General features: G+C 38.9%; 1 protein-coding gene across 2 annotated transcripts in view; it reads right to left on the bottom strand.

The window, feature by feature from the left end:
* The window catches only part of Macf1 (microtubule actin crosslinking factor 1), a 327,009-nt gene that overhangs the window by 20,547 nt on the left and 279,938 nt on the right, over nt 1–26,524 (bottom strand). For both annotated transcript variants that reach the window (XM_077791438.1, XM_077791439.1), the window contains 25 exons: nt 26,027–26,134; nt 24,248–24,466; nt 22,931–23,134; nt 21,062–21,293; nt 20,208–20,434; nt 18,956–19,078; nt 18,758–18,859; nt 18,296–18,397; nt 18,029–18,202; nt 17,782–17,937; nt 17,461–17,658; nt 16,834–16,962; nt 15,705–15,878; nt 12,919–13,074; nt 12,611–12,817; nt 12,355–12,474; nt 11,505–11,674; nt 10,192–10,351; nt 9,211–9,405; nt 8,506–8,634; nt 6,995–7,138; nt 6,350–6,538; nt 3,423–3,543; nt 2,718–2,881; nt 1,018–1,180 (listed from right to left, as the gene is read on the bottom strand). In XM_077791438.1, the coding sequence (XP_077647564.1) occupies nt 1,018–1,180; nt 2,718–2,881; nt 3,423–3,543; nt 6,350–6,538; nt 6,995–7,138; nt 8,506–8,634; nt 9,211–9,405; nt 10,192–10,351; nt 11,505–11,674; nt 12,355–12,474; nt 12,611–12,817; nt 12,919–13,074; nt 15,705–15,878; nt 16,834–16,962; nt 17,461–17,658; nt 17,782–17,937; nt 18,029–18,202; nt 18,296–18,397; nt 18,758–18,859; nt 18,956–19,078; nt 20,208–20,434; nt 21,062–21,293; nt 22,931–23,134; nt 24,248–24,466; nt 26,027–26,134 (4,066 nt within the window). The remainder of the gene's footprint in view (nt 1–1,017; nt 1,181–2,717; nt 2,882–3,422; nt 3,544–6,349; nt 6,539–6,994; nt 7,139–8,505; nt 8,635–9,210; nt 9,406–10,191; nt 10,352–11,504; nt 11,675–12,354; nt 12,475–12,610; nt 12,818–12,918; nt 13,075–15,704; nt 15,879–16,833; nt 16,963–17,460; nt 17,659–17,781; nt 17,938–18,028; nt 18,203–18,295; nt 18,398–18,757; nt 18,860–18,955; nt 19,079–20,207; nt 20,435–21,061; nt 21,294–22,930; nt 23,135–24,247; nt 24,467–26,026; nt 26,135–26,524) is intronic.

Raw genomic sequence — 26,524 nt, 5'->3', positions numbered from 1 at the left:
TGCTTTGTGATCTTGGCAAGATACTTCAGTGCTTTATGCCTCAACTATGTCTTCTGCTAACATGTTGTAAGCTATTATAGAGAGATAAAAAACTGCATTTGTGAAAAATATTCTTTTTTTTTTTTTTTTGGTGGTGGTATAGGGATTGAACCCAGGGCCTAGTGCATGCAAGGCAAGCACTCTACCAACTGAGCTATATCCCCAGTCCTTTTTTTGTGTGTGTGAAACTGCCAGTGGACCCAGGGGAAATCTAACATGGAGCTATGTCCCCAATCCTTTTTATTTTTTAAAAATTTGAGACAGTGTGTCTCTCTGTTTCCCAGTCTGTACTCCAACTTGAGATCCTCCTGTCTCAGCCTCCTAAATTTCTGGGTTTACAGGTGGGTGCCATCATGCTTGACTTATGAAGAAACTTCAAAGTTTTAAAAAATATCTTATTCAGAACCTCATAATTCACAAAAGTTAGTTTCTTAGTTATACCTCAAATGTTTTTGTCTTCCCAAGGTATCAAACACACACACACACACACACACACATACATGTACATATATTTCCAGTGAAATGAGATTTTTCTCTCCATCAAAACAACAGATGAGGGCTAGGGTTGTAGCTCAGTGAAGAGCACTTGCCTCACACACATGAGGTACTGGGTTTAATCCTCAGCACCACATAAAAATAAATAAAGATATTGGGGTCTATCTACCAGGCATTGAACTCAGATGCACTCAACCACTAAGCCACATCCCCAGCCTTATTTTGTATTGTATTTAGAGACAGGGTCTCAATGAGTTGCTTAGCACCTCACTTTGGCTGAGACTGGCTTTGAACTTGCAATCCTTCTGCCTCAGTCTCCCAAGCCACTGGGATTACAGGTGTGTAGATGACTTGAGCAGGTAGTTACATTACTTCTTCCCCAATATTACACTTTCACTTCAGAGAGACTGAACATTACAACTTCTAACAGTAAGTGCAAGGAATCCAGATGTGAAATGTATTTGGAATTACAAATGGACTCACTGGATGCTAAAATGCCATCGATAAACTCCTGACGTGTTATCTTCCCATCCTGGTCTTTGTCAATGCGTCGGAAGAAGTCCATTACCCGAGACTTTTTGTGATTCATCCAACGCATATACTTTTTCCTCCAAACATCAAAGTCAAAGTTGGCAAATTCCTTCAACTAGACAGAAATCAGAGGTGTCAATAAGACCTTTTACTTATAGCCCTCAAAGCTTCCCAGAGCATACCAAAGTTCTCACATATTTAGTGAAGCCATGCAGGCCTTCTGAGGGGCACCAACAATGCTATCAACATGTTGTCTCTTGTGAAGGCACAATCTGGCTCCTTCACTTAAAGCCATGATTATTTACATGAGCTGCAGTATAATGGGTATAGCAGGAGTAATGGTAACTGAAAAACCACCACAGAAAATACAGAGCACGAAGAACAAGAATGGGTGGAACCCAGCCTTGCTTTTCCTTTGGATTTTTCCAAGGACCATCCTCTTAGTAGTAGGGAGTAGATTCTATCCCAAAGGGAGATCTCAGCATTCCTCATTTACATTTTTTTTTTGAAAAATACTATGACCACACACAGGACCCACATCAGGAGGCTCCTGTTTCCCATTATTTTCTGAAACTTCTATGAGGAAATCTGAGTTCTATATGGAAAAACCCAAACCTGCCCCCATGCATGTTTCTTTGGAATGGCACCAGAGGGAGCAAACTGACCACCTGATGTTTATGTTAAATGTTTGGCCTTAATTGAAAACAGGAGGCCTGTGTGGTGGGCAGGGTGATTTTCAGTTACTTGGACTATGTCAGTGATTCACACTCATTTTGACTTTAGAGTGCAGTAGTTTTCCCCCTGGTCTTTCAAACTCCAAAGTTGGAAGAAATGGGAGAAAAAAGCGCCAAGAACCAAATATGCTTAAAACTCAACTGACCTATGGGAAATAACAACAAAAAACACAGAACACTCACTTCTGGGCATAGCTGCTTTGATATGCACAAATAAAAAAATATAAAAGATATTAGAGGTTTGTTTTAAAACTAGGAAATGCAATACTTATCTATTTTTATATTGGTAATGATAGTTCAAAATCAATTTGCTTTTCCATGATCTAGTGAAAACCAACAGAGTAACAAGAAATCTAAAAAATTATTCTTATTTCATAATTGGGTAGTATATATATCTCTACATAAAAGGGCTCAATAATGGTCATTTCTTTAAGCTACACATCTGGAGATAACTTGTCAATGTTATATTCCTGGTTCTGAACCACAGCAAGGTGCCAAGAATCACGCTGGATTAGCTAATTAACTGCTTTCCACAACTGGATGCTACAATCTCCTCTGCTGTGTGAGTGGTTTTCTCATGAACAGGTCTTCTTATTCAGAGCATGAAAAAAGAGTACTGGGGCTCAATGTAGGTCTAATTCTACTTCTTTTTTTAATTTTTATTTTTTATGGCACTGGGGATTGAACCCAAGGACATTTAACCACTGAGCTACATCCCCCAACCCTTTTTGAGATGGGGTCTTGATAAGTTGTTGAGGAACTTACTAAGCTGATGAGATTATGGACGTGTGCCACCATGCCTGGCTTGTCTGATTCTGCTTTTGAAGAAATAGGTAAAGGCACACAGGTCATATAGAAGGCCTCAGAAGGACCGTTTTAATAACAGAATCACATAAGGGACAGTTGGTGGAGCATTACCTCCTCTAGTCTATCCAAGGCATCATTCAGCTTCCGCTGGCGCTCCAGGGCTAGCAACCACACCTGCTGCCAGCGGGCAGAGAGCTGGTTGATTCGTGGATTTTTTGCTTCAGATTGTGAGAGGATTGGCATGGGAGGAGGTGTAGGCTGACTTAAGGATTTCCCTAAAAGGAAAAATAACCACAAGATTAGAAGAGCTGGTTTTGTCAGTTCAAAAACAGAAACAGCTATAGATGTAAGATCTCTACAATGCTATCCCATCTGTATGGAGAAAAGAAATATGGGACTTGGCAACATGCAGGCTTACTAACTCCAAAACTACAGATCTTCCTAAGCGAATAGGTACTTAACTGTTTTCCATATATTTCCAAACAATTCTTTCTCACCATAGTGGACCAAGGACATATCAACTCAATGAAAAAAGCAATGGATTCTATATGAGTTGATTTATGTTACAATTAAATTAGTACAAGCCAAATGAGAACAGCAGCACCAGGACAAAAACAATGGAAAGGCCTCTGCTAATGAACAGGTTCTATCATCTTGTATACTACTATGTAAGAAAAATAAGTTTAAAAAAACAGATTTGCTTAAAACCCAATATAGTATTGAAAATCAAAAAGCAATTCTTTTGACAGATGCTTAAAAATGCTCATCTTCAATTAACAGAAAGGAAGCATCCCAAATAATGGGCTGGAAACATACTGCTACCACTGCGGGATTTTTCGATGAAAGGACCATGGCTAGGCTCTATATTCTTCCTTTTGTATGTCTTGGTAACCCGGTCCACATCAGGCTGTTTGCGTGTCATTTCCTCCATAAATGTCTGTTAAATATAAAAAAATACGAAAAAGAGTTGAGTGTTTTCTTGGTCTAAAATGGCAACAGGCATCTTCTTATTAACAACTTCTTACTAACAGAGGCCAAAGCCCATGGCAGACTGCCCAAGTGACAGAATGCCGCAGTCTGGCTGGACACGAACAACCGAGCCGCCACAAAGCCTTGTAGAGGTTCAAACAGCAACTACTTTATTTCAACTCTTACTGGCACTGCATTCGCGCTTTTTTGCCAAAGCCACCCATGCGGCCTTCTCACCGGACACACCACACACCATCTGGAAATCCCTCAGGCACTTCCCCAACCAATGGGAACTCTCTGGGAATACCCGTGAGAACTCCAAAGTAGTGGGCTCCCAAGGCAGCAAGGGCTCCCAAGGCAGCAAGAGCCGACCCATTGCCCAACAGTAAAGGTCAAATAAACAATACAATCAATCCAGCTTCACAGCAATTATATATAGCTTAACTCAAATCATCATCTCAATGGTTCACTGGCATCACTTTTCAAACATTCCCTCTGGCAAATGCCAGAATGACCCGCCCTGGCTCTCAACAACAGAAAACTTTGCAAACTCTCATTCTCTTGAAAAATTTGACAGAGCAAGGTACTTTATCAGAGGCTAAAGACCTCAAAGAGGAAGACACAGTCTCTGATTTTGAGTAGCTCACACCTAAGTAACGAAAGCCAAGAATTCAGAGCATTAAATGCCATAAAGGTGTTCAGGAAGACAAGGATGAATAACTCACAAACTGAGGTGGCAAGGAAATTGCCTAAAGTTTGGGGCCTGAGCAGAGTTATTGAGGAATGAAGAATCAGTCAAAGAATGGGGTGAAGCAGTTCAGTAGAGGGAGCCAGACAGGGATAGGCCCTTCCATTCACTGGCTGAGCAGAGGAGCAATTAGAGGATTGGCAAGAGGTGGGGCTGGAGAGGCAAGCAGGATAAAGATCAAAAAAGGCCTTATGGGGGCTGGGGTTGTAGCTCAGTGGTAGAGCACTTGCCTTGGATGCGTGAGGCACTGGGTTCGATCCTCAGCACAACATAAAAATAAAGATATTAAAAAAAAAAAAGGCCTTATGTCAGACTAAGGGATGGAATTTTATTCCAGGAGCAATGGAAGACATCTGAAAGATTTTGATCCAGGTGACATAATCAAATCAATGTAGAAAGAAGAGTAATGGGGATAGGGAGTGACTAGTAATAGGGAGACAGGTTAGGAAATCATTGTAGTAATTGAGGCAAAACATGGTGAGGGCCTTAGTTATAATGGGAAAGACAGCCAAGAAATATTCTGGAAGCAGAACAGACAAGACCTAGTAAAAGGTTAGATGTAGGGAGCAGAGGAATGGAAAGAATTCCAGATCCATCACTGGCTTCTGTGCTATGGGACTGGGTGAATGAACAAAGAGGAAGCAGGTTTGGGAGGGGTGGGGTTAAGTAAGGAAGACAAATAAAAAATGGAGTTTCAGAGCTGCCTCTAGTTTACCATATGTCTGTATTTCAGGAGGCAATGATGCTGAAGATGAAAAAAAAGATGTAGAAGTCCTTGGCTTAATATGTGATGTCTAAAGCTGTTGGACTAGAAAAAACAAGCAGTGTGAGAAGAGCACCAATAATAAAACTCAAGGAACACCAAATAGGAACCAGTTCAGATGACTTGAGAAGGAATGGTCAGAAAGAGCCAAATATGCCACACATCAAATAAGACAAGGATTGAAAAGCATCCACTTGACTTAGCCAGTAGGACGTGCTGGAACTGTGTCAGTGGTCTAATGGGGTGGAAGTCAGACCACAGGGGCCAGTGGAGTGAATGGAAACCAAGGAAAGAGGTAGGGAAGAAGCTTGGTTGGAGAACAAAACAGGTAACAATGGTGGAAGCACAATGGGGTCATGTCTAGAGGCTGTGGAGTAAGAGTAAACAGAAAGGCAGAGCTTAAAGACCCAGGGGAGTGAGACTGACCTTATCTAGGAGGATGACCTTAAAGTCAGCAGGGGAAGTGAGGAAGGTTAACTTCATAGGAAGTATAGGGAGTTCCTACTTGCTAGGGTAGTTTTTCACATTAACTAAAAAGATCATGTTGACTAAGAAAAAGTTCAACTAAGCAAGAACCATGCTTGCATTCAGTCTAAATTACCTCAGATATAAGCCTTATTTGCCTAAGGATATATTAGGAACAAAGCTCAACTGAGCTTTCCTTCTTTTGGTTTCTTACGTGTTAGCCCCTCCTCTCTGGGTTCTGGCAAAAGCTCTTTCCAAACCCAGGTATAATAGGGATAGGCCAGTGAGTCCTCGGCTATAATGAAGGCCAGACTTCTAAGCTGGCCCCCAAGGATCCTACTGCTGGTATATATGCCCTGTGTAATTCCCTTCCCGTGAGTGTGGGCAATGCCTGAGATAATGATGGAACAGTTATCATTTTATTTCATTACATAATAAAGTTTCTCCTGCTGGCTTTGAAAACACACTGAAGGCAGCCTCTAGGAGCTGAAAGCCAGCAAGAAGATGGAGACCTCAGTTCTACAACTGCAAGGAAGTGAATGAGCCTGGAAAAGGATCCCATACTCCAGATGAGAACTGTAGTATTGGCTGACACCTTGATTTCAGATGAGACCCCCAAAAAGATGACTCAGCTAACACAAGCTTGGAGTCCCAATCCACAGAAACTGTGAGGTAAGACTGTTGTTTTAAGCTGCTAAATTTGCGGTAACATGTGAAGCAGCAATTAAAAAATGACTACACAGGGCAAAGGATATGGGCTCCAAAACTACACAGAAAACGCCAGTAAAGTTAAGATACCTGATGCTCAGCAATAAGGGATTTAACTCGGTCGATGTTCTGAGGGACTGGCTCCTGATCTCGCTGTATAAGGGTGGTTTCAGCCCACTGGATCCATGCCAGTAGTTCTTCTAGGAGCTCAGCATTAGCTACCAGTTCTGACAGTGCTGTTTCCAGACGCTGCTGGTGCTGCTTAGCCCATGTCAGGACCTGTGGAGAAAGAAGGCAACCATAGCCTCTTTTTATCAAACACATCCCTTTGTCTCAAAGCATCTTTTCATCTTATCTGCAAAATGACTTTTTAGGGGAGATACCATGCAAGCCAGTCAAGATTCCTCTCTTACCCCAGTGAGAAAGCTTGGCTAAGAGCTGGGATAGGCAGGCAGTTCTGAAAGCAGACCTAATACATGATATTAAACACAGGACTTCTCAGCAAAGAGGGAGTAACATACACCGTGTCCATCAGAAGGCACTAACAAGTACATTATTACATCAGCACTATTCTTCCAGACTGCTGCACATTGCCAAGAAGTCTTTACTAAAAAGTTAATTTTTGTTGAGATATTCACACTGAGTGAAAGATTACTTACCTGAGGGAAAAAGAAAACAAAGCTCCACAGTATGTTATCACTATCATTCCATTTTCTTGGGTGCACAGTGACTCACCTCCTCAAAGCGAGCTCGGATGATAGTGATCCAATGTTTGATGGTGGTAATGCAATCGGGATGGCAGACAGCCAGGATGACTTCTCCCATGGCTACCGTTGCATTAACATCAACTCGCTTTTCTTCCACTTTCTTCATGAATTCCTAAACAAGATTGAAAAATAAGAACTTAAATGTATCTACGATTAATTAATATTGAGAAGTGAAAGAAATTTCTATTTTTTTCCCTGATGTTTTAACAGGTCTCTAAAAACCTGTATATAGGTATGTCTAGCTTTTTTTTTTTTTTTTTTTAATGGTATGAAGAATTGAACCCAGGGGAGCTCTACCACTGAGCCACATTTCCAGCCCTTTTTATTTTTCGTTTTGAGATAGGGTCTTGCTAAGTTGCTGAGGCTGGCCTTGATTTTGCAATTCTCCTGCCTTAGCCTCCTGAGCTGTTGGGATTACAGGCATATGCCAAAACAATTGGTGTCTCTGGTCCTCCCCCTGCCCCCATCAATTTTATTAATTCAGAATACAAAACTCTTTAAGAATGGTCTGACTGCTGCCTTCCTCTTCACCCTTATGGTACCTATTCAGTCTCTCATTTAGTAGGTTTCACCCACTTGTCCCTGCATCACACACCCAAGTACGTACTAAATCTGTTTCTACCTCATGACCTTCAAGCCTATTATTCTATTGTCTTGCCTTTTCTTTCTAGTTCTCAAAGATGTTGGAAGGTGAGAGGTATTTCCTTTTACCCTAAGTGTCTTGCTCTGCTAGAGATGATGATAAAGCCTAAGGACACAGTGGTATGGCCTTTTTCCTATTCTGAATTAGTTTCTTTTTAAATCTTACTTTCATTCATTTCCACATTTATGAACATATTTGTTTTAGAAAAACATAAAGAGCTATAAAACACTATAATTTTTTAAAAAAATTATAGGTGGGCACAATATCTTTACCTTATCTTTATGTGGTGCTAAGGATCAAACCCAGCGCCTCACGCATGTAGGTGAGTGCTCCACCACAGAGCCACAACCCCAGCTCAAAAACACAATATTAAAAAAAAAATTCATAAGAGAATACAATGAGAAAACCAAGATTAAAATCTTGGGGTAGGTAACATGAAAATTAAAAAAGGAAACACTTCCCACCTCATTAGAGCAGACTGAGGCCCCAGACACTGAATTACTCTATAGCTTGGTAAGCAGTTCTGGGGGATTAGACTAGGACCCATAGCTAGTAACATAATAGTTAAGAAAAGGAGCATGCAGGGAAAAAGAGGAACAGTTCACATTTTCTTTATATAATACTATTGTGTTTTGTTTATAACCAACATGAATCACTCTTGTAAAAATGAACAGTTACTTCTCTTTCCTTCCTACTAAACCGATGAGCTGAACTATTCCAATTTTGTTTTTTCTCACATAATGGATGATATATGCAAGCAAATGCTGTTTTCTAAGTGGTGGGGCAGCCCTCACTGGGTGGACAGCACAAGTCACAGAACCTGAGGGCTGGATTACCTTATGAGTGTCAATGAGTGATTGCAGGGCCTCTGTGTCATCAGGAAGAGCCCCTCGAAAGCGAAGAGTTTGCTCTGCTTCAGAAAGCCACTCCAACAGCATGTGGACTGTGTCCCGAAACTCCTCTGCCTAAAATAACAAGCACAAAAGATTGGAACGCTTTTTGCAGCCAAGCTCCTGGTCACTGGGCATGCCAAGGGAAAGGTCAGGGACTCAATTCTTTAGGATAACATAGGCACTTTTATCCCCATCAGCCTCCACAAAGGTTATCTTTCATTTGTAGATCTTGAAAACCAGCTGAATTTGTTATTTCTTTAATACAAATGAGTGTTAAAGTCTTGTAGAATGTTCAGAATACTAATTTTTTTATGTTCATTTTGAGACTGGCTGGAATGATTCTATAAAGGAAACTAAAGAGGATCTGTTCAGAGTTGGGCACAGTGGTACCCACCTGTGATCCCAGTGGCTTGGGAGGCTTAGGCAGGAGGATCACGAGTTTAAAGCCAGCCTCAGCAAAGCAAGGTGCTAATAAGCAACTCAGTGAGATCTTGTCTCTAAATAAAATACAAAATAGGGCTGGGGATGTGGGGCTCAGTGGTTGAGTGCTTTGAGTTCAATACCCGGTACCAAAAAAAAAAAAAAAAAACAAAAAAACAATCTGTTTAGATTCTCTGTCTTGTGGTTGGCCCAACAAATGTCTCTTACCTGTTTTAAAGCCTGCTCAAGTCGGCTTTGCTTGGAAACAGACAGTTTACAGACAGTGTCCCAGCGAGTGCTAAGTTCTTGGAGCTGTCCTTTTACCCAAGTGGTGTCGTCTCGACTATTCTCAATCAGTTCTCTGCCTGACCGCTTCAAGACCTGAACAGTTCCTGTTCGTTTTCCCAGTTCCTTCTGGAAAACCTAGAAAAGATGATAGGACAATTAGTTTGAGAAACGTTTTGAGTCTAAGGAGCAAAACACTGAGAAAGTAGTTATTCATTTGGTGGGTTCTAATCTTTTTTTATGCACAGAAGAGGAAAAATGTGTAGAAAAGAACACCAGAAGACATGGTTCTATAAAAGTCAGTTCAGGAATTTATAAGCTGTGTGACTTTGGATAAGGTAGTTAACTTGAGTCCCAGTTTTATCTTCTATATAATGGAAATAATTAAATTAACTTTCCAGAATTATGGGAGATAAAAAGGAATACAACTACAGTGCATAGAATAAATTTTATATAAATTCAAGGTAGAGTTCAATGCTTTGTAGTTAAAAAGGAGGACAGTATGCAGTTCAAAATGACAGGTTAAAATAAATAGTGGTGTGCATATTAGACTTGTTAGGTTTTGAATGGTTTTAAAAAAAATCTCTCCCATTGCCATATTAGGTTATCAATGAAAAGAATATTTTAAGGGTTTCCTTCTGAATTTAAATTCATTTTGTGACTCAACTGAGAGACAAACAGAAAGAGGGAGAATTTCAAAGTGAAGTTTATATATTGCCAACTCTGAATCAAACCAATTTTGGTAAATTCTTTATGAATGATGCAGAATCCAGCCAAAGTTTGTTTAAACACAGAAAAGGAGGAGATGCCTCTTAGCAAAGATACAGGCTGTTAGGCTTTTTCTCCCTTAAATGGTTAACACAGGGCAAAGGTACCCACAGACCCTATGATTTTGCCTTCTGAGGCCCAAATCTTGTCCCTCACCTTATGGGCATCCATAAGATTCATAACAAGGTCGAGGTCCCCATGTACAGGCTGGTCCTCAGCCAGCTGTGGCTCTACCTTGTATAACCAGTCAACCAAGGCCTGCAAAGCATCCATGAACTGGCCTGAAAACAGCAGGGCTTCCTCCAACTTGTGTTGCCTGAAAAAAGCACACAAATTCCACTGTTTTTATGATCCTTTTAATGGATGACTTATAATTCTGACTTCCTGAAAAGGAAAATTGCTTGAACTCTATATAGTGAATTCCATGTGAGAATAGTTAGAATAAAAAGTGACTAAGAGAAGTGCCCACACACTTTTAATCAAACTACTCTTTAGAGTGCAAGGGATAGGTATGGATACACTTTGTAAATCTTGTAGTCCAATGATACAAGGATACACCTTAATAATCCAAGGTCTGTTGTTAATTACTTTCTAGTACTCCAAGCAGAGAATGAGCATTTGGTCTAGAGTCAGGAGTTCAACTCCTAGCCCTATACTGGTTGTGTGACCCTGGGCTGTTGTTTTACTTCTTTGCACCCATCATTTCATCAAAAAAGTACAAATAGTTCAGACATCTTATAATATTTAACACAGCATAATGGGTAGGAGAGGATAAAAGTACAACTTTGAGAACCAAATTGTAGGTTCAAATCCCAGGTCAGCCCCTTAGCTGCGTGACCTTGGTGGAGTGAAGAAACCTCACTGTGGGGGCTGGGATTGTGGCTCAGCAGTAGAGCGCTCGCCTAGCATGGGCGGGACCCGGGTTCGATCCTCAGCACCATATAAAAATAAAGGCATTGTGTTGTGTCCATCTACACCTAAAAAAATAAATAAATATTAAAAAAATATATATATATATAAAATAAGCCTCACTGTGATCGTTTCCTCATCTGTAAAATGATAATAATAGTATACACCTTGCTGATTTTGGTGAGGATTAATGATTAGTAGGCACTGTTGGGCACACATTCAGTAATAACTGATTAGGAAAGATCAGGTATTATGGTTGAATATATGTAGAAGCTTTGCACAGTGTTTGACACTGAGAATGCTGAATAAGACAGGTATTGGTATTATAAATTGGTGATTTACAAATATTTGGCTTAATTTTCATGGGCCTCTCCCTTATTAATACAACAAAATTCAAGTTTAAAACATGAGTATTTTAATATATTGTATTCAAATTACTTCATAACTCTTTGAATTCAATATTGATGCATTAGGTTTGTCACTATTTTAATCTACTAATAGATTCTTAAGTTACTTCTGACACGATGTACAGACCCTTGAAGGGGATATTTAATGCTCACCGCTCCACAGACTTGCCACAAACAGTATCCCATTTGTCTCTGACTTCTCCCAATAAGTTGTCAAGTTTTTGAGTATCATCTGCAAGCAATGTCTTCTCTTTCAGTGCTCTGCCAGTCCTAATTGTTGTATCATATACAGGCTGTTTGCCACCAAGAGTTTTCTGAAACTCCTGTTTCCAGAAAGCAAAAGTGTGGCAAAAATCAGATCACGGCACAAGGCCCTCAATTCAATCCCCAGAACCCAAACAAACAAAAACAACGGATGATGTCTTTATTTGGAACAAAATTTTTTTTTAAATTTTCAGATTAGAAGCCAAAAACAGTATAAAAAAACCTAAAGTAAACTAAAATTAACAATAGCTTATCATTAAGAAATGTATCATTTTTTGTTATGGCACATACAGCAGTGCATGGCAATTTCCAAAAGCCTACATGTTGGCTGGTTGCTTTCATAACCACTTCACTGTTATTTAAAAGAGCAAATGTCATGGTTAAACAGTGTCTAGATATAAAATGGACCCTGGGCTGGGGCTCAGTAGTAGAGCACTTTTCTATCATCAGTAAGGTACTGGATTAGATCCCCAGCACTGGGGTTAAAGGGTCGGGTAGGGGAGGGGAAGGAACCCTGGCTTCATCATCTTGACTTTTTAACATTAACCAATTGCCCCCAACCCCCACAAGACGGGGCCTTGCTAAGTTGCCTTGAACTTGGGATCCTTCTGCCTCAGCCTTTTGGGTCACTAGGATCACAGGCATGTGCCAACATGCCTGCTATCTTTGGTTTTTAATTAGCTCTGATTTCTATTTTTAGCAAGCTAGCTCAGGACCTAGCAACAATTAACTTCTTTACCTTATGCTTAGAAAGTTGGAGTTTAATTTTGTCTGGGTCATTTGATATCTCCAGTTCAGAGTCCAGGTGACTTTCTGCATCTTCTAGCCAGTCAATCAGTTTTTTCCAAGCTTCATGGAACTAAAATTATAATAAATAAATTCCAATAGGAATGAATATGAAAACTGTACAATTTATTTTTAAGAACAATTCCAGAGATACAACATATGCAGCATAAGGTTGTTCAATAAGTTAATGTCTTTCTTTGATAACTTACTTGTTTTGCTCGCTTCCTAGCATCATCTAGTGATCGCCCTCTTTCAATAGATCGCTGGACAACCTTCTCCCACCGAGACTGGACACTAACCAACAAATTCTTAATGAGAACAACATCTTGTTTTTGGCTAAGGAACTTTAACTGATTTCCGGTTTGATCCAGCTCAATGATCTGGTCTCGATGAGCATTAACTTCATTAGCAAAAACCTGAGGGAACAATGTTGCTTTTTAAACTTGAAATAAGATAAAGGAGTATTCCTTTCAACTAGTTCCTTCCAAAGGATGGCAATATCATGAATCATAGTTACCTTATGCTCTTCAATCTGGGAAAGGACGGTGTTTAGAATCAGGCTGGGGGGAGAAGCAATGTTTAAACTCTGTTCTGCTAGAGTGAGCCAGTTGATAAACTCTTGTAGGGAATTCTGGAATTCTGTTGCCAGGTTGAGGGCCTCTTCCAGCTTTGACTGAATTTTAAATAAAACACACACACACAAAATGCCAAATCAAGAATTACAGTTTGAACAACAAAGGTATGAATTGTATGCCTCTAAATAGGAAGTCTCATTTAATTAACCTAAAAACACACGAAGTCTGTAAAGAAGGGGACATTTTAATGTTAGTGTCTGAAACTAAAACAACTGAACAAGCAGTGTACACATGGAAAAGGAACGAGCAAAATTAGCAAGCCAAGTTCCTTTCCTAGACACTCTCCCATTCCTGGGGCATTTAAGAAGAGAAGTAGCTGGGTGCAGTGGTGCACGCCTGTAATCCCAGCAGCTTGGGAGGCTGAGACAGGAGGATGGAGAGTTCAAAGCCAGACTGAGTCACTGAGCAACTCAGTGAGACCCGGTCTCTAAATAAAATACAAAATAGGGCTGGGGATGTGGCTCAGTGGTTGAGTGCCCCTGAGTTTAATCCCTGGTACAAAAAAAAAAAAAAAAAAAAGTAGTAAAATTGTTTAATAAAGTAAGTGAAGAGACCCCTTTGGGATGACAGCTATAGGACCTGTAACCTGCTTTGGGCAAAAATCTTGGTTTCTTTTAATATACCTTTGTGATGTAAAGAATAACTAACTGAAAAGTACATTACTATCAACATGATGTCTGCTATAGTGTTCTCTGTTTAAATGTGCATTTCCAGAAGACACAACACATGAAATGCCCACATCTTATATCTTATGCCACAAGCAGAAAAGATAACAAAAAAATGACAGACATTCTCCGTAAAAGTTTAATAATACCGGTTGTTGGGTTTGAACCCAAGGCCTCTCGCATGCTAGGCATGACCTCCATCAGAGCCACACCCCTAACCCCATGTAATCTAAATTAGAATGGTAAAAGCAGTGGCTCCTTAAGGGCAAGTGCTACTGTCTGTAAGTACACCTTAATTCCAGAGTTCACAAGCTCATCCTAAGGGACCTCTACCTACAACATCTTAGTGATTGCTTCTGACTATGGACCACCTACCAGGTAGGCAAAGGAAAATAAAAATAGGCTACTAAAAAATGAATATATTAAAAAAAAAGAATATGTCCAGAATTTTTAAAAAATGAATATTTTACGGCTGAGAATGTGGCTCAGGGATAGTGTGCTTGCCTAGCATGCATAAAGCTCTGGCTTCAATCCCTAGCAACACACACACACACACACACACACACACACACACACACACACATGCAGTTTCACAAAGAAACCCCAAGATGTGCACTAAAAATGTCTAGCTGCTTTTCATCTTTATGCTTCCAAGTTACTTTTGTAAACTCAAAAAACCAAAAACTTAAAAATTAATGTTATAAAAAATGTACAGGGTTGAGAGAATAGCTCAATGGTAGAATACTTGGCTAACGTGAGAGACCCTGGGTTCCATTCCTAGCAACACACACACACACACACACACACACACACACACACACATATACACAGAGCAAACAAGTGGAAAATAAAGTATACCTCAAATCTATCATAGAAAAGTTTAGAAATTAATATACTATTATAAGTTCCTAGACAACAGGAATTCTTAACCATTGTTAAATCTATGAATTTCTTAATATAGTAAACATTTAATAAGTGACTTTATTAATTCTGAAATGTAATGTTCTTATAAAATCAGAGATTAAAATCCTTGACACCTGGCTTTGCTTATCAATTGTGATGATGGGAACTATGTAAGTTTTGAGGCAGTTTGCTCCACTATAAGAAAACTTCCTGAGTAGGAGCCAAAATTTGCCTCAGTTTATTTTTTCTCAGTCTGTCGTCTGCAGGAACTACAGATGAGAGTCTGTGCAAAGACTGGAACACAGCCATGCATTCAAGTCTTTTGGCCATACCTCATATCACAATATTACACACCCTATACTATAAGGATTCTATGAAATTAATGCTTCTCTCAAAAATGCTCATATCAGTTTTATGTCCTTCTGCCCATTAATTTCATAACGATAGGGTCTGTTTATTTACTGTTTCCACTATAAACCTAGCACAGAGCCCAGCACACACTTGTTCAGTAACTATTTATTGAGTGAACATTACCATTAGGTTTGTATGTGTATTTCACACTGGATTTGACAAGCAAAGAACAGAATGAAGCTCTGTACTCATAAAAAACAATCTTTTTGGACAAATGTCTTGACCCCTGATGACCTTTCTATTATACAGAAAATAACTGAATTTCTGAGGAATAGTGGGAAGAGGTCACTAATTTTTAGTAAATTTTCTTGCATGGAGAATTGTTAGTCACACTTCTTACACACTTGTTCTAATCCCAAACCCAACAAAACCTTGTTTCTAAGCAGGGATGCAGATCAGAGATTAATATGGGAGGGATTATTACTAAACAGCCATAGTCATTAATGTCTTAAACTGGTAGATGGAGGAAAGGAATGATTAATTGTAAAAGCAAGTTTCAGTAGAAACTAGAATTATTGATACAGATAGAAAACAAACAGACAAGATAGCTTGATTATTTAAAGCCAATTCTAAGGGTATCAGTTCTGTAACCTCTGTTATATTAGTCTTTGAAAAATCTTTAGAAACAAGATGGTAATTAAATGCAGTCACCAAGCAAACTGCTCAAACATAGGGTTTTGTGGGAATACCTTTCTTTCTTCCATCTTACTGCTGACTACATGCCACTTCTGTTCCAAAAGAGCTACACTCTGTTCCGTCTTTGAGCCAGACCCAGAGTCATCTCGACTCAGAAGCATGAGCCTGCCTTTGTCAAGTAGCTGATTGTAAGTCTCTTCCTTGGCTTTCAGCTGGGAGTAGAGTTCCTATGAGAAAAGGCAGTAAAGATATCAATACCTATTCCCTCAAAGACACCCACATACAGATTCACAAACATAACCTGGAAAAGTCAAAGAAGCTCTCATCTAGACTAAAAAGCTTCTCGTAGATTTCATTCAACTGCCAAATTGGTAGGGAATAGAACTCACCATTCTTCATTTATACTAAAATAACTCTGTCACTACATAAATAGAAGAAAAAAGTTTTGTTTCTTTTTAGGATCAAAGATAACAAAACTATTCCTCAATAACTTATTCCCTTTTCAATAAAGAATTTGCATAGAAATAATGTTGTCTTTTGTTTTAAGCCCAATTTCTTGAAATACTATCAGAATTTCTGATTTCCCTAACTCCACTGAGCAGTTTTCTTTAATATAAACAGATCTATGCTATGTATTTGTAACCCCCCCCCCCCCATCCAGTGCTGGGGATCAAACCCAGGGTCTCACACATGCCAAGCAAGTGCTCTACTACTGGGCTACTACCCCCAGCCCTCATATTTGTCTTCTTGATGCTCCCACTTTCTAGTCAATATTCTTGTACCAACCAAGCAGTCCAACTCAAAATCTACAAGCTCAATGACATATTTCCAGCTTATTCTTCCCTGATAGTACTGCTGCCCACAGTAGGGTATTAAAATCTGTAAATAAGGGCTGGGGATGTTGGGCAAGTGGTAGCGCGCTTGCCTGGCATGCGTGCGGCCCGGGTTTGATCCTCAGTACCACATACAAACAAAGATATTGTGTCTGCCGAAAACTAAAAAATAAATATTAAAATTCTCTCTCTTAAAAACAAAAAATCTGTAAATAAGCAGTTAATGCTCAAGGTTATTCTACATTGTTGGTAAAAATTCACTACTTTGTAGATTCCCAGATATATACACCTCAGAAAGTAGCTATTAAATGTGGGATACTTATTCTCAGTTTAAAGAAGTTGCTATTACCATATGTGTATCAAGCTGTTCCCTAGCAGTTTCAGGAAGTCCTCCAGTGGGTTTAGATGCAGAAAGTTGGCTCTCCATTCTAGTCAATTCCAAGAGGAAATCTTCAATTTCACTGTGGAAACCCTGGGCCTTTTGAAAAAAAGAATAATCAGTGATATCAGTAGTCAATTCTCAACTTCACAAGTAAACTTTCTCAATAATCCTATGAGGAATGTTATTATGAGGAAGGAATTAGGAACTGTACACAGCCAGAGTTGTTCTGTTGTACTACTGGTATAATCTATTTGTTTATTGTTAGAATCTAGCAGAATCCTTCAAACCTCACTGTAACATAGTATAGATGTCTGATATAATCTGATGAATGGATTACTTGACCAAGGCACTGCTGCCCAGGGAGGGACCTGACTAGATCTAGAGAAAAAACAGAATCTGTGAACAAGCGGGGGCTACATGAAGATCTACTAATTCTGAATAGTAAATAGATGGAGCTACACACAAACACAAAAAAGAACCACCGAATCAAAGCTACTCTTCTCGGACAAGTTTCAACAAGACACCAAGTGGTATCTTCTCCAGGATGGTGTCCTCTACACAGCAATTCCTATCTACCCTGGATAATGCACATACCTGCTGTAGTGTTGACTGGAGCTGCTGCTCCCTCTCCTCTGTTTTCTGTAGCACTGATTCCCAGCATTGGTTCATAGTTTCCAAGCGGCTCCTTAAGCTGCTGGCATCATCTCCAGCACTTGATTCAAGGAGCTCATTGCCAGCTTTGTTGACTGTTTCTACTGTAGCTTGATGAGCCAAAACATCATTTTTTAGAACCTAAAAAAAACATAGAATAGCATAATGTAGCTCTATAACTATCATTAAATCATCAAAAAGCTTCTGTGAGCAATATATGACCTCAAGCTAACAGAATTAGAGATGAAAAATGAAAATACTTACATGGTGCTTTGCAAGTTCAACTTCAATGACTTTTGGATCTCCACTTATTGGTCTCTGAGCATCTAGCAACTCTTCAGTGTGAGTCAGCCAACTCATTAGTTCCTCTAAGGCATGTTGGAACTGGCCAAGGGCCAAGAGAGCACCTTCTAGCTTATGCTGCTCGGAACAAGACAGAAAAGGAACATTTGTTAGGGAATTAAAAAAGAGCACAGAACATTTCATTCATGTATTCTACCACTTGCCTTACCTGTCTGTGCGCAATTTTCTCACCCAGGTTCTCCCAGAGGTGTTTGAGTTCTGTCAGTGGTTCGCGTATAATGTCTCTGTCTGTTTCATCAGTAGCTTTCTTTAACATCAATTCACCCTGGTGATTGAGCTTCTCCATCTCAATTTGCTGCTGGTAAACTTCCACTTTGAACTCCTATCAGAGATGTACTAGGTGTTAATATCAAACCAAGCCTTTAAAAGCTGAAAAGAAGCACCTCTTCCTCCAAAGTCCTCTCCAGATACAAACCTTCATCTCATTTAACTGATCTTTAACAGTGTTGAGGTCAGTGCCAACAGGGGGCATGGTGCAGAGTTTGATCACAGTGTTGTCCAGCCAGTCATACATAGCCTAAAATAAAAATACAAATATAGAAAACAAAAGTGAAAAAAAATATACAGGGTTGGGAGAGAATTAGCATTATTCTTGCTAATACTGTGCTTCATGATACCCTGGGTATGGACTTCCAGCAAGCAATAACTTTCACAATAAGGCCAATTTCACTGTGCAGGCATGATGATAAAAATGGCTAAAGGAGCAGCAACAGCCTATGCCAGTGCTTTTTCCAGTAGAAGTGGGAGTCTCTGGCTAGAAACATGAAACCAGCATTGTCTTCAGTGAGAACCCCATGAAGGTGATTCACTCTTGTGCTGAATTCAGAAAATGACCAAGGAACCTGTGTTTCCCAAGTGGTCACTTCCGGCCTCTTACCTGTAGAGTATCCTGATATTGCACAGCAGCTTGCATGGCATCCTCAAGTTTTTCTAGCCTCTCTTTCCATGTTTTGTTTAAGTTTTCCCAAGCATTGTTCATCTAGAAGAAAAACATCCAATCAGATTCTTTAAGTAATATCACTCTCCATCTGAATACACTAATGTTTCATCTGAACTCCTCATTTGTTTTCCACACCTCATCAATGCTCTTCTTCACTTCAGGCTTCTCAGTTTCTCCACAGGCAAAAATTAAATCTGCTCCAAGGATTCGAATGAACTCCAGCTCCTCGTGCAGACCATCTGTCTCCTCCTTAATAGTCTACATGTAAAGATATAATAAAACATGAGCCAAAGGTGAAAGCAGAACAGAACTTCTCAAACTTTGTACATGCTCCATCAAGAGCACACAATGAACAGAACTGTCAATCTCAAAGGTTTTCAGTCCTCTTAATATTTTGTTTATCCGGATAGTACAGTTTAGACTCCAAAATATATATCAAATATACATTATAGCCAGGCATGGTGGTGCACACCTGTAATCCCAGAGCATGGGAGGCTGAGACAGGAAGATTGTGAGTTCAAAGCCAGCCTCAATGACTTAGCAAGGCCCTAAGCAACTCAGCGAGAATCTTTCTCTAAATACAAAAAGGGGCTGGGGATGTGGCTCAATGTTAAAGCATCCCTGGGTTCAATTCCCAGTACCAAAAATAAACACACAAACACACAAACAAATCTACATAACACAATGACACAATGAGCATGCAATGATGGTAAAAATGGCAGTAGAAATTTCAGACAGTATGGGAAAGTTGTAATAAACTTCAATAATTTTACAAATGGTTCATCCCTTCATGCCTCCAAGGAGATTACAATCTATAGCTAGAAGTCTATTAGAGAGAAGTAAATGAATAAGGTGAAATAATGTAGCATAAATCACAAAGTCAGCACTAACAGACCAGCATAACAGGAGTGCTAGGCTATATAATTTTGAAGAAAGTCAGTGCTGTGCCAGATCCTAAAGTGTGGTTCATGGACTGACATTGACAGGGACGAGGAAAGAATTAATTTTGATATGGAAAAATATCAGGGTAGGCTTGGCTTATGGAAACTGGATAAAATAAGGTGGAAAGCATTTTTAGTAAAAACTAGACTCTGCAAAAGGACTAGAAAAAGATAAGTTAATTGTTACTTATGGATGATGGGTCCCAAACTAGGAAATTTTCTTTCCTACTATTTAATTTTTTACATTAAAGAAACTGAGTAGTTTTTTTCCCCTGGTGGAAAAAAAAAAGCCTTAAACACACACACACACACACACACACACACACACACACACACACACACACAATTTCAAGGCACTTAACCTGGCTAACAGTTGGCATAACCTTCTTGGATAGAGTGCTTTGCTGGAGGACACACACACAAAAGGGGCTTTGTTTTCTTCTTACCTCGGCAGCTTCAACCTGTTGCTTGATGATGGATGGGTCAATGCCTGGGCTTTCCAAGTCATGGACAATGTCCTGAGTGTCTTTGATGGTGGTCAGGAGAGCTGCCATGTCATACCAGAACTTCTCCGCTAATTCAAGGACATCAAGGAATTTAATTTCTCGCTCTTCAGCCCGAGCTTTGATGTCTTCCCAGAAGAATACCATTTGGTCCAGTTTGTCCTGGATTTCTGAGTGGGTAAAGAAGAGATGTGAAAACAGGAGTTCTTGGAGTATTTAAAATCAATCTCATCAGAAATTCTGACATTTTCAGTGAAACTATCTTTAAAAATTCTCTTAAGATGTATAAATGATGGACAGTTTTCTATGTTAGCTTTATTATTATTTCTACTTTCATATTTTCTGCCCATGTTGGTCTCCTCCATAAAGGGGCCACAGAAGTAATATGGAAATATCTAATATAAAGGTACTACTAAGATAAAATCCCCTAATTTACAAAGGGCTGTGATGGAAACTCTACTTCCAGTGTTCTGTGTTCAACTTGTTTATTTCCCGAGGAAAATGTTATAAAAGGTAGTTATGTTCTACCCACTATTGATACTGTAGTTTACTCACATTAGGGGTTAAAGGAGGATTTGTTTTCTGGCCTGGGAATCTAACTACCAATTGTAACCTTATTTCAATGGGGAATACATGTTCTGAATTCTAAATGACTTCCAAACGACTTTTTAGAATACTCATTACTTGGGGACTGTCTTTACATTCAATGCAATACATCTGGTAGGATGCTAGAGATAACTTCAGCTTGAAATTTATTCTGTTGACTAACTTTAAAAATAAGTAGATCCAACAAGCACCTTTTGCAGCCAAATCCTTGTCTGCTCCCTGAGATCGCCCAATGAGCTCTTCTCCACGGCGCTTTAGGGCCTCAAAGGATGGCTGAAGTTTTTCTAGCTCCACGGTGGCACTCTTATTGTCACTGATGCACTCTCTGATCTTGTCTACTTCAGCAGGAATCAGGGGTGGCATTCGCAGGCGAGAGGAAAGATTCTCCAGAGTCTCCAACATGGGCTCAATTTTATCATGGAACTAAATAAAGTTGGAATATTAGCCATCACTAGTAACTTATCATACTTTTTGGGGAAATGCTGGGAATAAGGAGTAAATATAAATCTGTGTTCAGTTTAGCCCAATGGCTGTTAAAGTTTTGGGTTTGGCCAATAGATCATTTTGGGCCTAGTACACCAGAACTCGGCTATTGGGGTCGGGGGGAAGGGCAATATTTATTGAGTCAAAAGATATTAAGTAATATGCCAGAAATCCAACTCAAATCATTAGTGTTGTCGTAAAACTTCTCCTATTCCAACTAATACAATGAGAAAGGAACAAGACTATGAAACTGGTGAGAGTCAGTATGTCAACATCTCAGATGACAGTTGCATGCAACACACCAGACCAACAAGTTAGATGCCCTCCACCAGCTGTGTAAATGGATGAGGAACTTAATATGGTACATGACTTGGAATTTAAAAGCATACAATTTGACAACTCACCGTACATAACAGTGAGAGAGGGAAATGTTGGCATGGGAAAGGGCAAATCTAACCTCATTCTAAAAGAACAATTACCTTTCCACATTTCTGGTACTCTGAATAACATGACTATAAGTATAAAATTCTCATTTTATAATCTGAGGCAGAAAGTGAAGAAAACAGATAAGCTTGCCTCTTAAAAAAAACCATCTAAAACTAACGCTGGATTCATTCATTATCGTCTTATCAATTTTAAGTTTCTAACAGGAAAAGCAGATTTCCTTAATAAAATCACTTCCCATCACTCCCTCACATCTAGATTCCACCCCAAACAAAACAGGCATAATAAACTGCAATAATCAATTTTTTTCCACTAAACTTCAGGGAAATTTCTTTATAGTTAATTTGATTTTCAGCTTTATAAAAATACACTAACCCAAGGGGATGGGTACCTTACCTCTGTAATCTGTAATGGTGGGCGCGGTCAACACAACAATGAAATGTGACGATGTGGGGAAGACAGGAGCAGGCAGCAACAACACAAAGTAACACATTCCACAATGTGAGTGAGAGATGGGACGGGAGGTGGGGGGGGAAAAACTTAAGTAAGTACAAATATTAACCAAGAATATTGACTAAACATAGGAATAAAATACCCAGACATGACAAAAGTATCACTAACAGTAATATATTAGTTGAAAAGTATGTAGTTACATGCTTTAAATTCCTCTCCAATGCCTCTCTTTGGCTACTTCTCCCTACTACAACATCTTTCTCTGAACTAGGATGCAACTGACTTCCTGAATGAGAAAGCTAATATATTGTCATTCTAAATATCAAAAGTAACAGGTCCAGCAGGAACCTGACTTTTGTTGAGGCAGTCATTGCTTTTGGCTCTCAAAGATATCTAAAATCATCCCTGCTAAAGGATCTTTATTACATAAAAAGTTTCAGGGAAACTATCAATAGACAATTGTATACATCAGTCAAAATGTATTTTACACTCCAATAGTATCAGTATGCCAAAGTTTCTTGGAAGAAAAGGCAGTAGGCAAAGTCTTCTACTCTTATGGATAATGTATTATCAACATGCTGGTCTGGCATTCCTGTGCAAAGAGGCATACCTGACACTGAGATCTTCTGCTTAGACTAGCAGAGAGTTGAAGGTTTTAGGAGTGTAAGACACACACATACCTGAGCAGACTGGGAAACAGCTTCATCCAGAGCCAATGCCCGTTGGCGCACCTCCTCTTTTATTTGGGCATACATGTTTTCTGCTTTCTGGTATTTTTCTTCCACCATTTTCCCTTCCTCCGGGTTTAAATCCTTTAGCTGTGGGCCAATCTTTAATAGCTTATCAATATGAGGTTTGTGTTCAGCAATGGATTCCCTTAGTTGCTACAGAAAGAAATGTAGATTAAAACCATAATGAATGGGACTGGGGTTGTAGCTAAGTTATAGAGTGCTTGCCTAGCACATGGGAGGCACTGGGTTTGATCCTCAGCACCATATTTAAAGAAAAAAAAGGGTAATGAATGGAATTGATTTTCATGCATGTATGAGTTTATAGGGATGAACCTAACTAGTATGTATAACCATAAAGCTCTAATAACACAAGCCAAAAAAACATAATGAATGGGGCTGAGGGTATGGCTCAGTGGTACAGCACATGTTTAGCATGTATGAAGCTCTGGGTTTGAGCCCCAGCATCACAAAAAACAAAACTGAAATGTTAAAAAATCAGCAAGTCCTAGCATCTCTCCATTTATGGGGAAATAGAACAACACCTAAATCTTGGGCTCTGAAACTACCTAATTCTCTTAATTTTCAAAAGCCAGTTCAGATGTTTCATTTCCTTGGAAGTCTTTCTGGATACATCATGTCTCAATCTTCCCTGTCACTTGCATTATACCAATTTATCTCACCCTCTTCTTTACTCATAAATACTTCTATGTACTATAATTTACATATCTGTCTCCCACCCAGACAGAGATACCAAACAGGATGAACTATGAACAGCAACAATTCTGATAGTTCAATCACTCCTTGACTTTACTGCTGGCTGCTTCTAGTTTACATTTTCCACTTATAGGAATATAGAAATAGTAATAAACACAAGCCAGAAGTAAACATTTTTAAAAAAGCATTTTCACCTTTTTTATTTTTTTTGTGGTGCTGGGGATTGAAACTAAGGCCTTGTGCATGTGAGGCAAGCACTCTACCAACTGAGTTATATCCTAGCCGCCCCCTCCCCCCAAAGAACTTTAATGGTAATACTGTTAGTTGAAATGTCTATAAACTTCCCTTTCATCTTAACTATATATATGCAGCAAATGCTTTGACATTCCTTTATGAGCTCACTCTAGTTGATGCTTAACCAAGTAGAAAGAACCATCCAACCACATGTAGTCTAACAACACTCTATCATCCTTAAAAATTTTTGTTGTTTTTGAATAAATTATAGAACCCAGTTTCATTCTGCCATAAAATAAAACTTGGCATGCTCCTTACCCTCATTTCTTCTTGCTGTTGCCTAAGCTGCTCATGATCAATAGCTGGAGGAGGTAACTGTGTTATTAGTGCCCGAGTTTCCTCAATCCAAGGGCTGAGTTCTTCGTAAGTTTCCCAAAACTGGTTCACCAAGACCTGTGCCCGCTCTAGGCGGGCATAACGCTCTGAATTGAGTAGGCTAATAGCTTCATACTGCTGTATTAGAGACTCTGTCTTTTCCTATGAACCAGAAATAAAAAATAAAAAGAAGTATTATGAACTCTTATGAGAAAAGAAATGCAAGTATATTTACCTCAAAAAGTCTAAAGGAATGCATACTAAATTATTAACTAATGTAATGAAATTACAAGTGATTATTTTTCTTATAACTCAGCTACAATTTTTTCCCCTTTTTATTGGTACCTAACAACTACATACAACACCAAGATTCATTGTTAGATATTTTTATATACACACAGTATAACCAATCAACACAGCATAATTTGGTCAATTTCATTCCCCAGTACCTCTACTTTCCTTCCTTCCTTCTGGTCCCCTTCCTCTACTCTGCTGGTCTTTCTTCTATTTTCATGAGTTCTCCCCCCAACACACACACACACACACACACACACACACACACACACACACACACCCACCCAAACACCCACCCACCCCTTTCCTCCCCTTTTATTCTACCTTATACATACGAGAGAAAACATATGACCCTTGATTTTCTGAGTTTAGTTTCTTTTAGTATGATATTCTCTAGTTCTATCCATTTTCTAGCAAGTAACAATTTATGATTTTTCCTTCTTTACATTTATTTGAATTTTAAAATTTCCTATCAGACATTTATTATTTTTATAATTTAAGATATATGAACATAGTTTAAAAGGTTGTAAAACATGAGAAAAAACAACAAAATAACCTTTTAGCAATGACACAGAACAATGGTACAGCATTATTACAACAGATCAGTTTAAAACAGAATATCTCACAGGCTAGGAGATATTCTGTTTTAAATAGAATATTTAGGCTCTGGAAAAAAATAAATCTCTAGGGCTGGGGTTGCAGCTCAGTGGTAGAGTGCTTGCCTAGCACATGTGAGGTACTGGGTTTGATTCTCAACATTGAACAAATAAAGGTCCATTAAGAACTAAATATGTGAAAAAGGAGTTTCTAGAAAAGTTGGCAAACTTTAAATCTTTAGGATTATAGCTCAGTCAATTTATGAAGATTTCTGAGGAGACAGAGGTCAGTCATATCCTTAAAAAAAAAAAAAAAGCACACAAAACTGGTCCGAATACAATGTTGGTCAATTCTTTAAAAAATAGGTCTGACATTTAGGACACATAAAAGAAATTAATGTAGGCATATGGTTCTTTTTTTTTAAATTTTTTTTTTAGTTGTAGGTGGATACAATACCTTTATTTTATTTGTTTATTTTTATGTGGTACCTCATGCATGTTAGGCAAGTACTCTACCACTGAGCCACTACCTTGGCCCCTGCATATGGTTCTTAAAACCTACCAAAATACCTTGAAAAGTTATTCAAAGCTCACTTTTATGGACTGAGGATAAGTAGCAATTCCTCTTGCAACATATTCCACTTTATACAGTATGGATGTTCAGACATTTGTGACTACAGGGTCAAGAGTCTGAATTCCCTAGCACATCAAGCAGGACTTTAATAAGAAAGTCCAGGAGGGAAAAAACTTTAAAACATTATTTCATAATTGTACTTCTAATTTACTATGATTAACATAATAATAATATGGTAAATAAATGACTGTAATTCACCTGTAATACAGCTTTCTGCTCCTCCCCACATGTGCCAAAGATTTCACTGCGGTGACTGAAGAGCTCATCCATTGAATCTTTGTGTCGAATGATGTCAATGGAGAAAGCCTTTGAAAAGTAAACTGCAGTTAAGTCAAGAAGTAAAAGGAATCCAAGACTGTTAATGAAAGGTAAAATACAATCTATGAAAAATTCCTTGCATTCAAGACACAAAAAAATTGTTCTTAAAAGTTTAACACTTTGCTTATTCAACATCTTCAATGCTTATCTTTTTAGTAATTTACAAAAACATCTTCCCTCCTAAAAATCATCAAGGAAATAGTTACCTATAGAATACTCCTGGATTAATGGTCCTATCCTCTTACCCCCCCAGCCCCCGAACACCAAACAAAAAGAATCTATACCTCATCCCAATCAAGTATACATAATATTAATTTCTATCTGTCATCATTCTATTAAATCATTCCACTTGACTTGACCTGGGACAGTCAGAAACTT

Source organism: Urocitellus parryii, chromosome 11, assembly GCF_045843805.1.
Source record: "Urocitellus parryii isolate mUroPar1 chromosome 11, mUroPar1.hap1, whole genome shotgun sequence".
In the NCBI taxonomy this organism is placed as follows: domain Eukaryota; kingdom Metazoa; phylum Chordata; class Mammalia; order Rodentia; family Sciuridae; genus Urocitellus; species Urocitellus parryii.
Note: the sequence above shows the minus strand (reverse complement) of the source record. Positions and strands in the feature narration are given on the sequence as shown.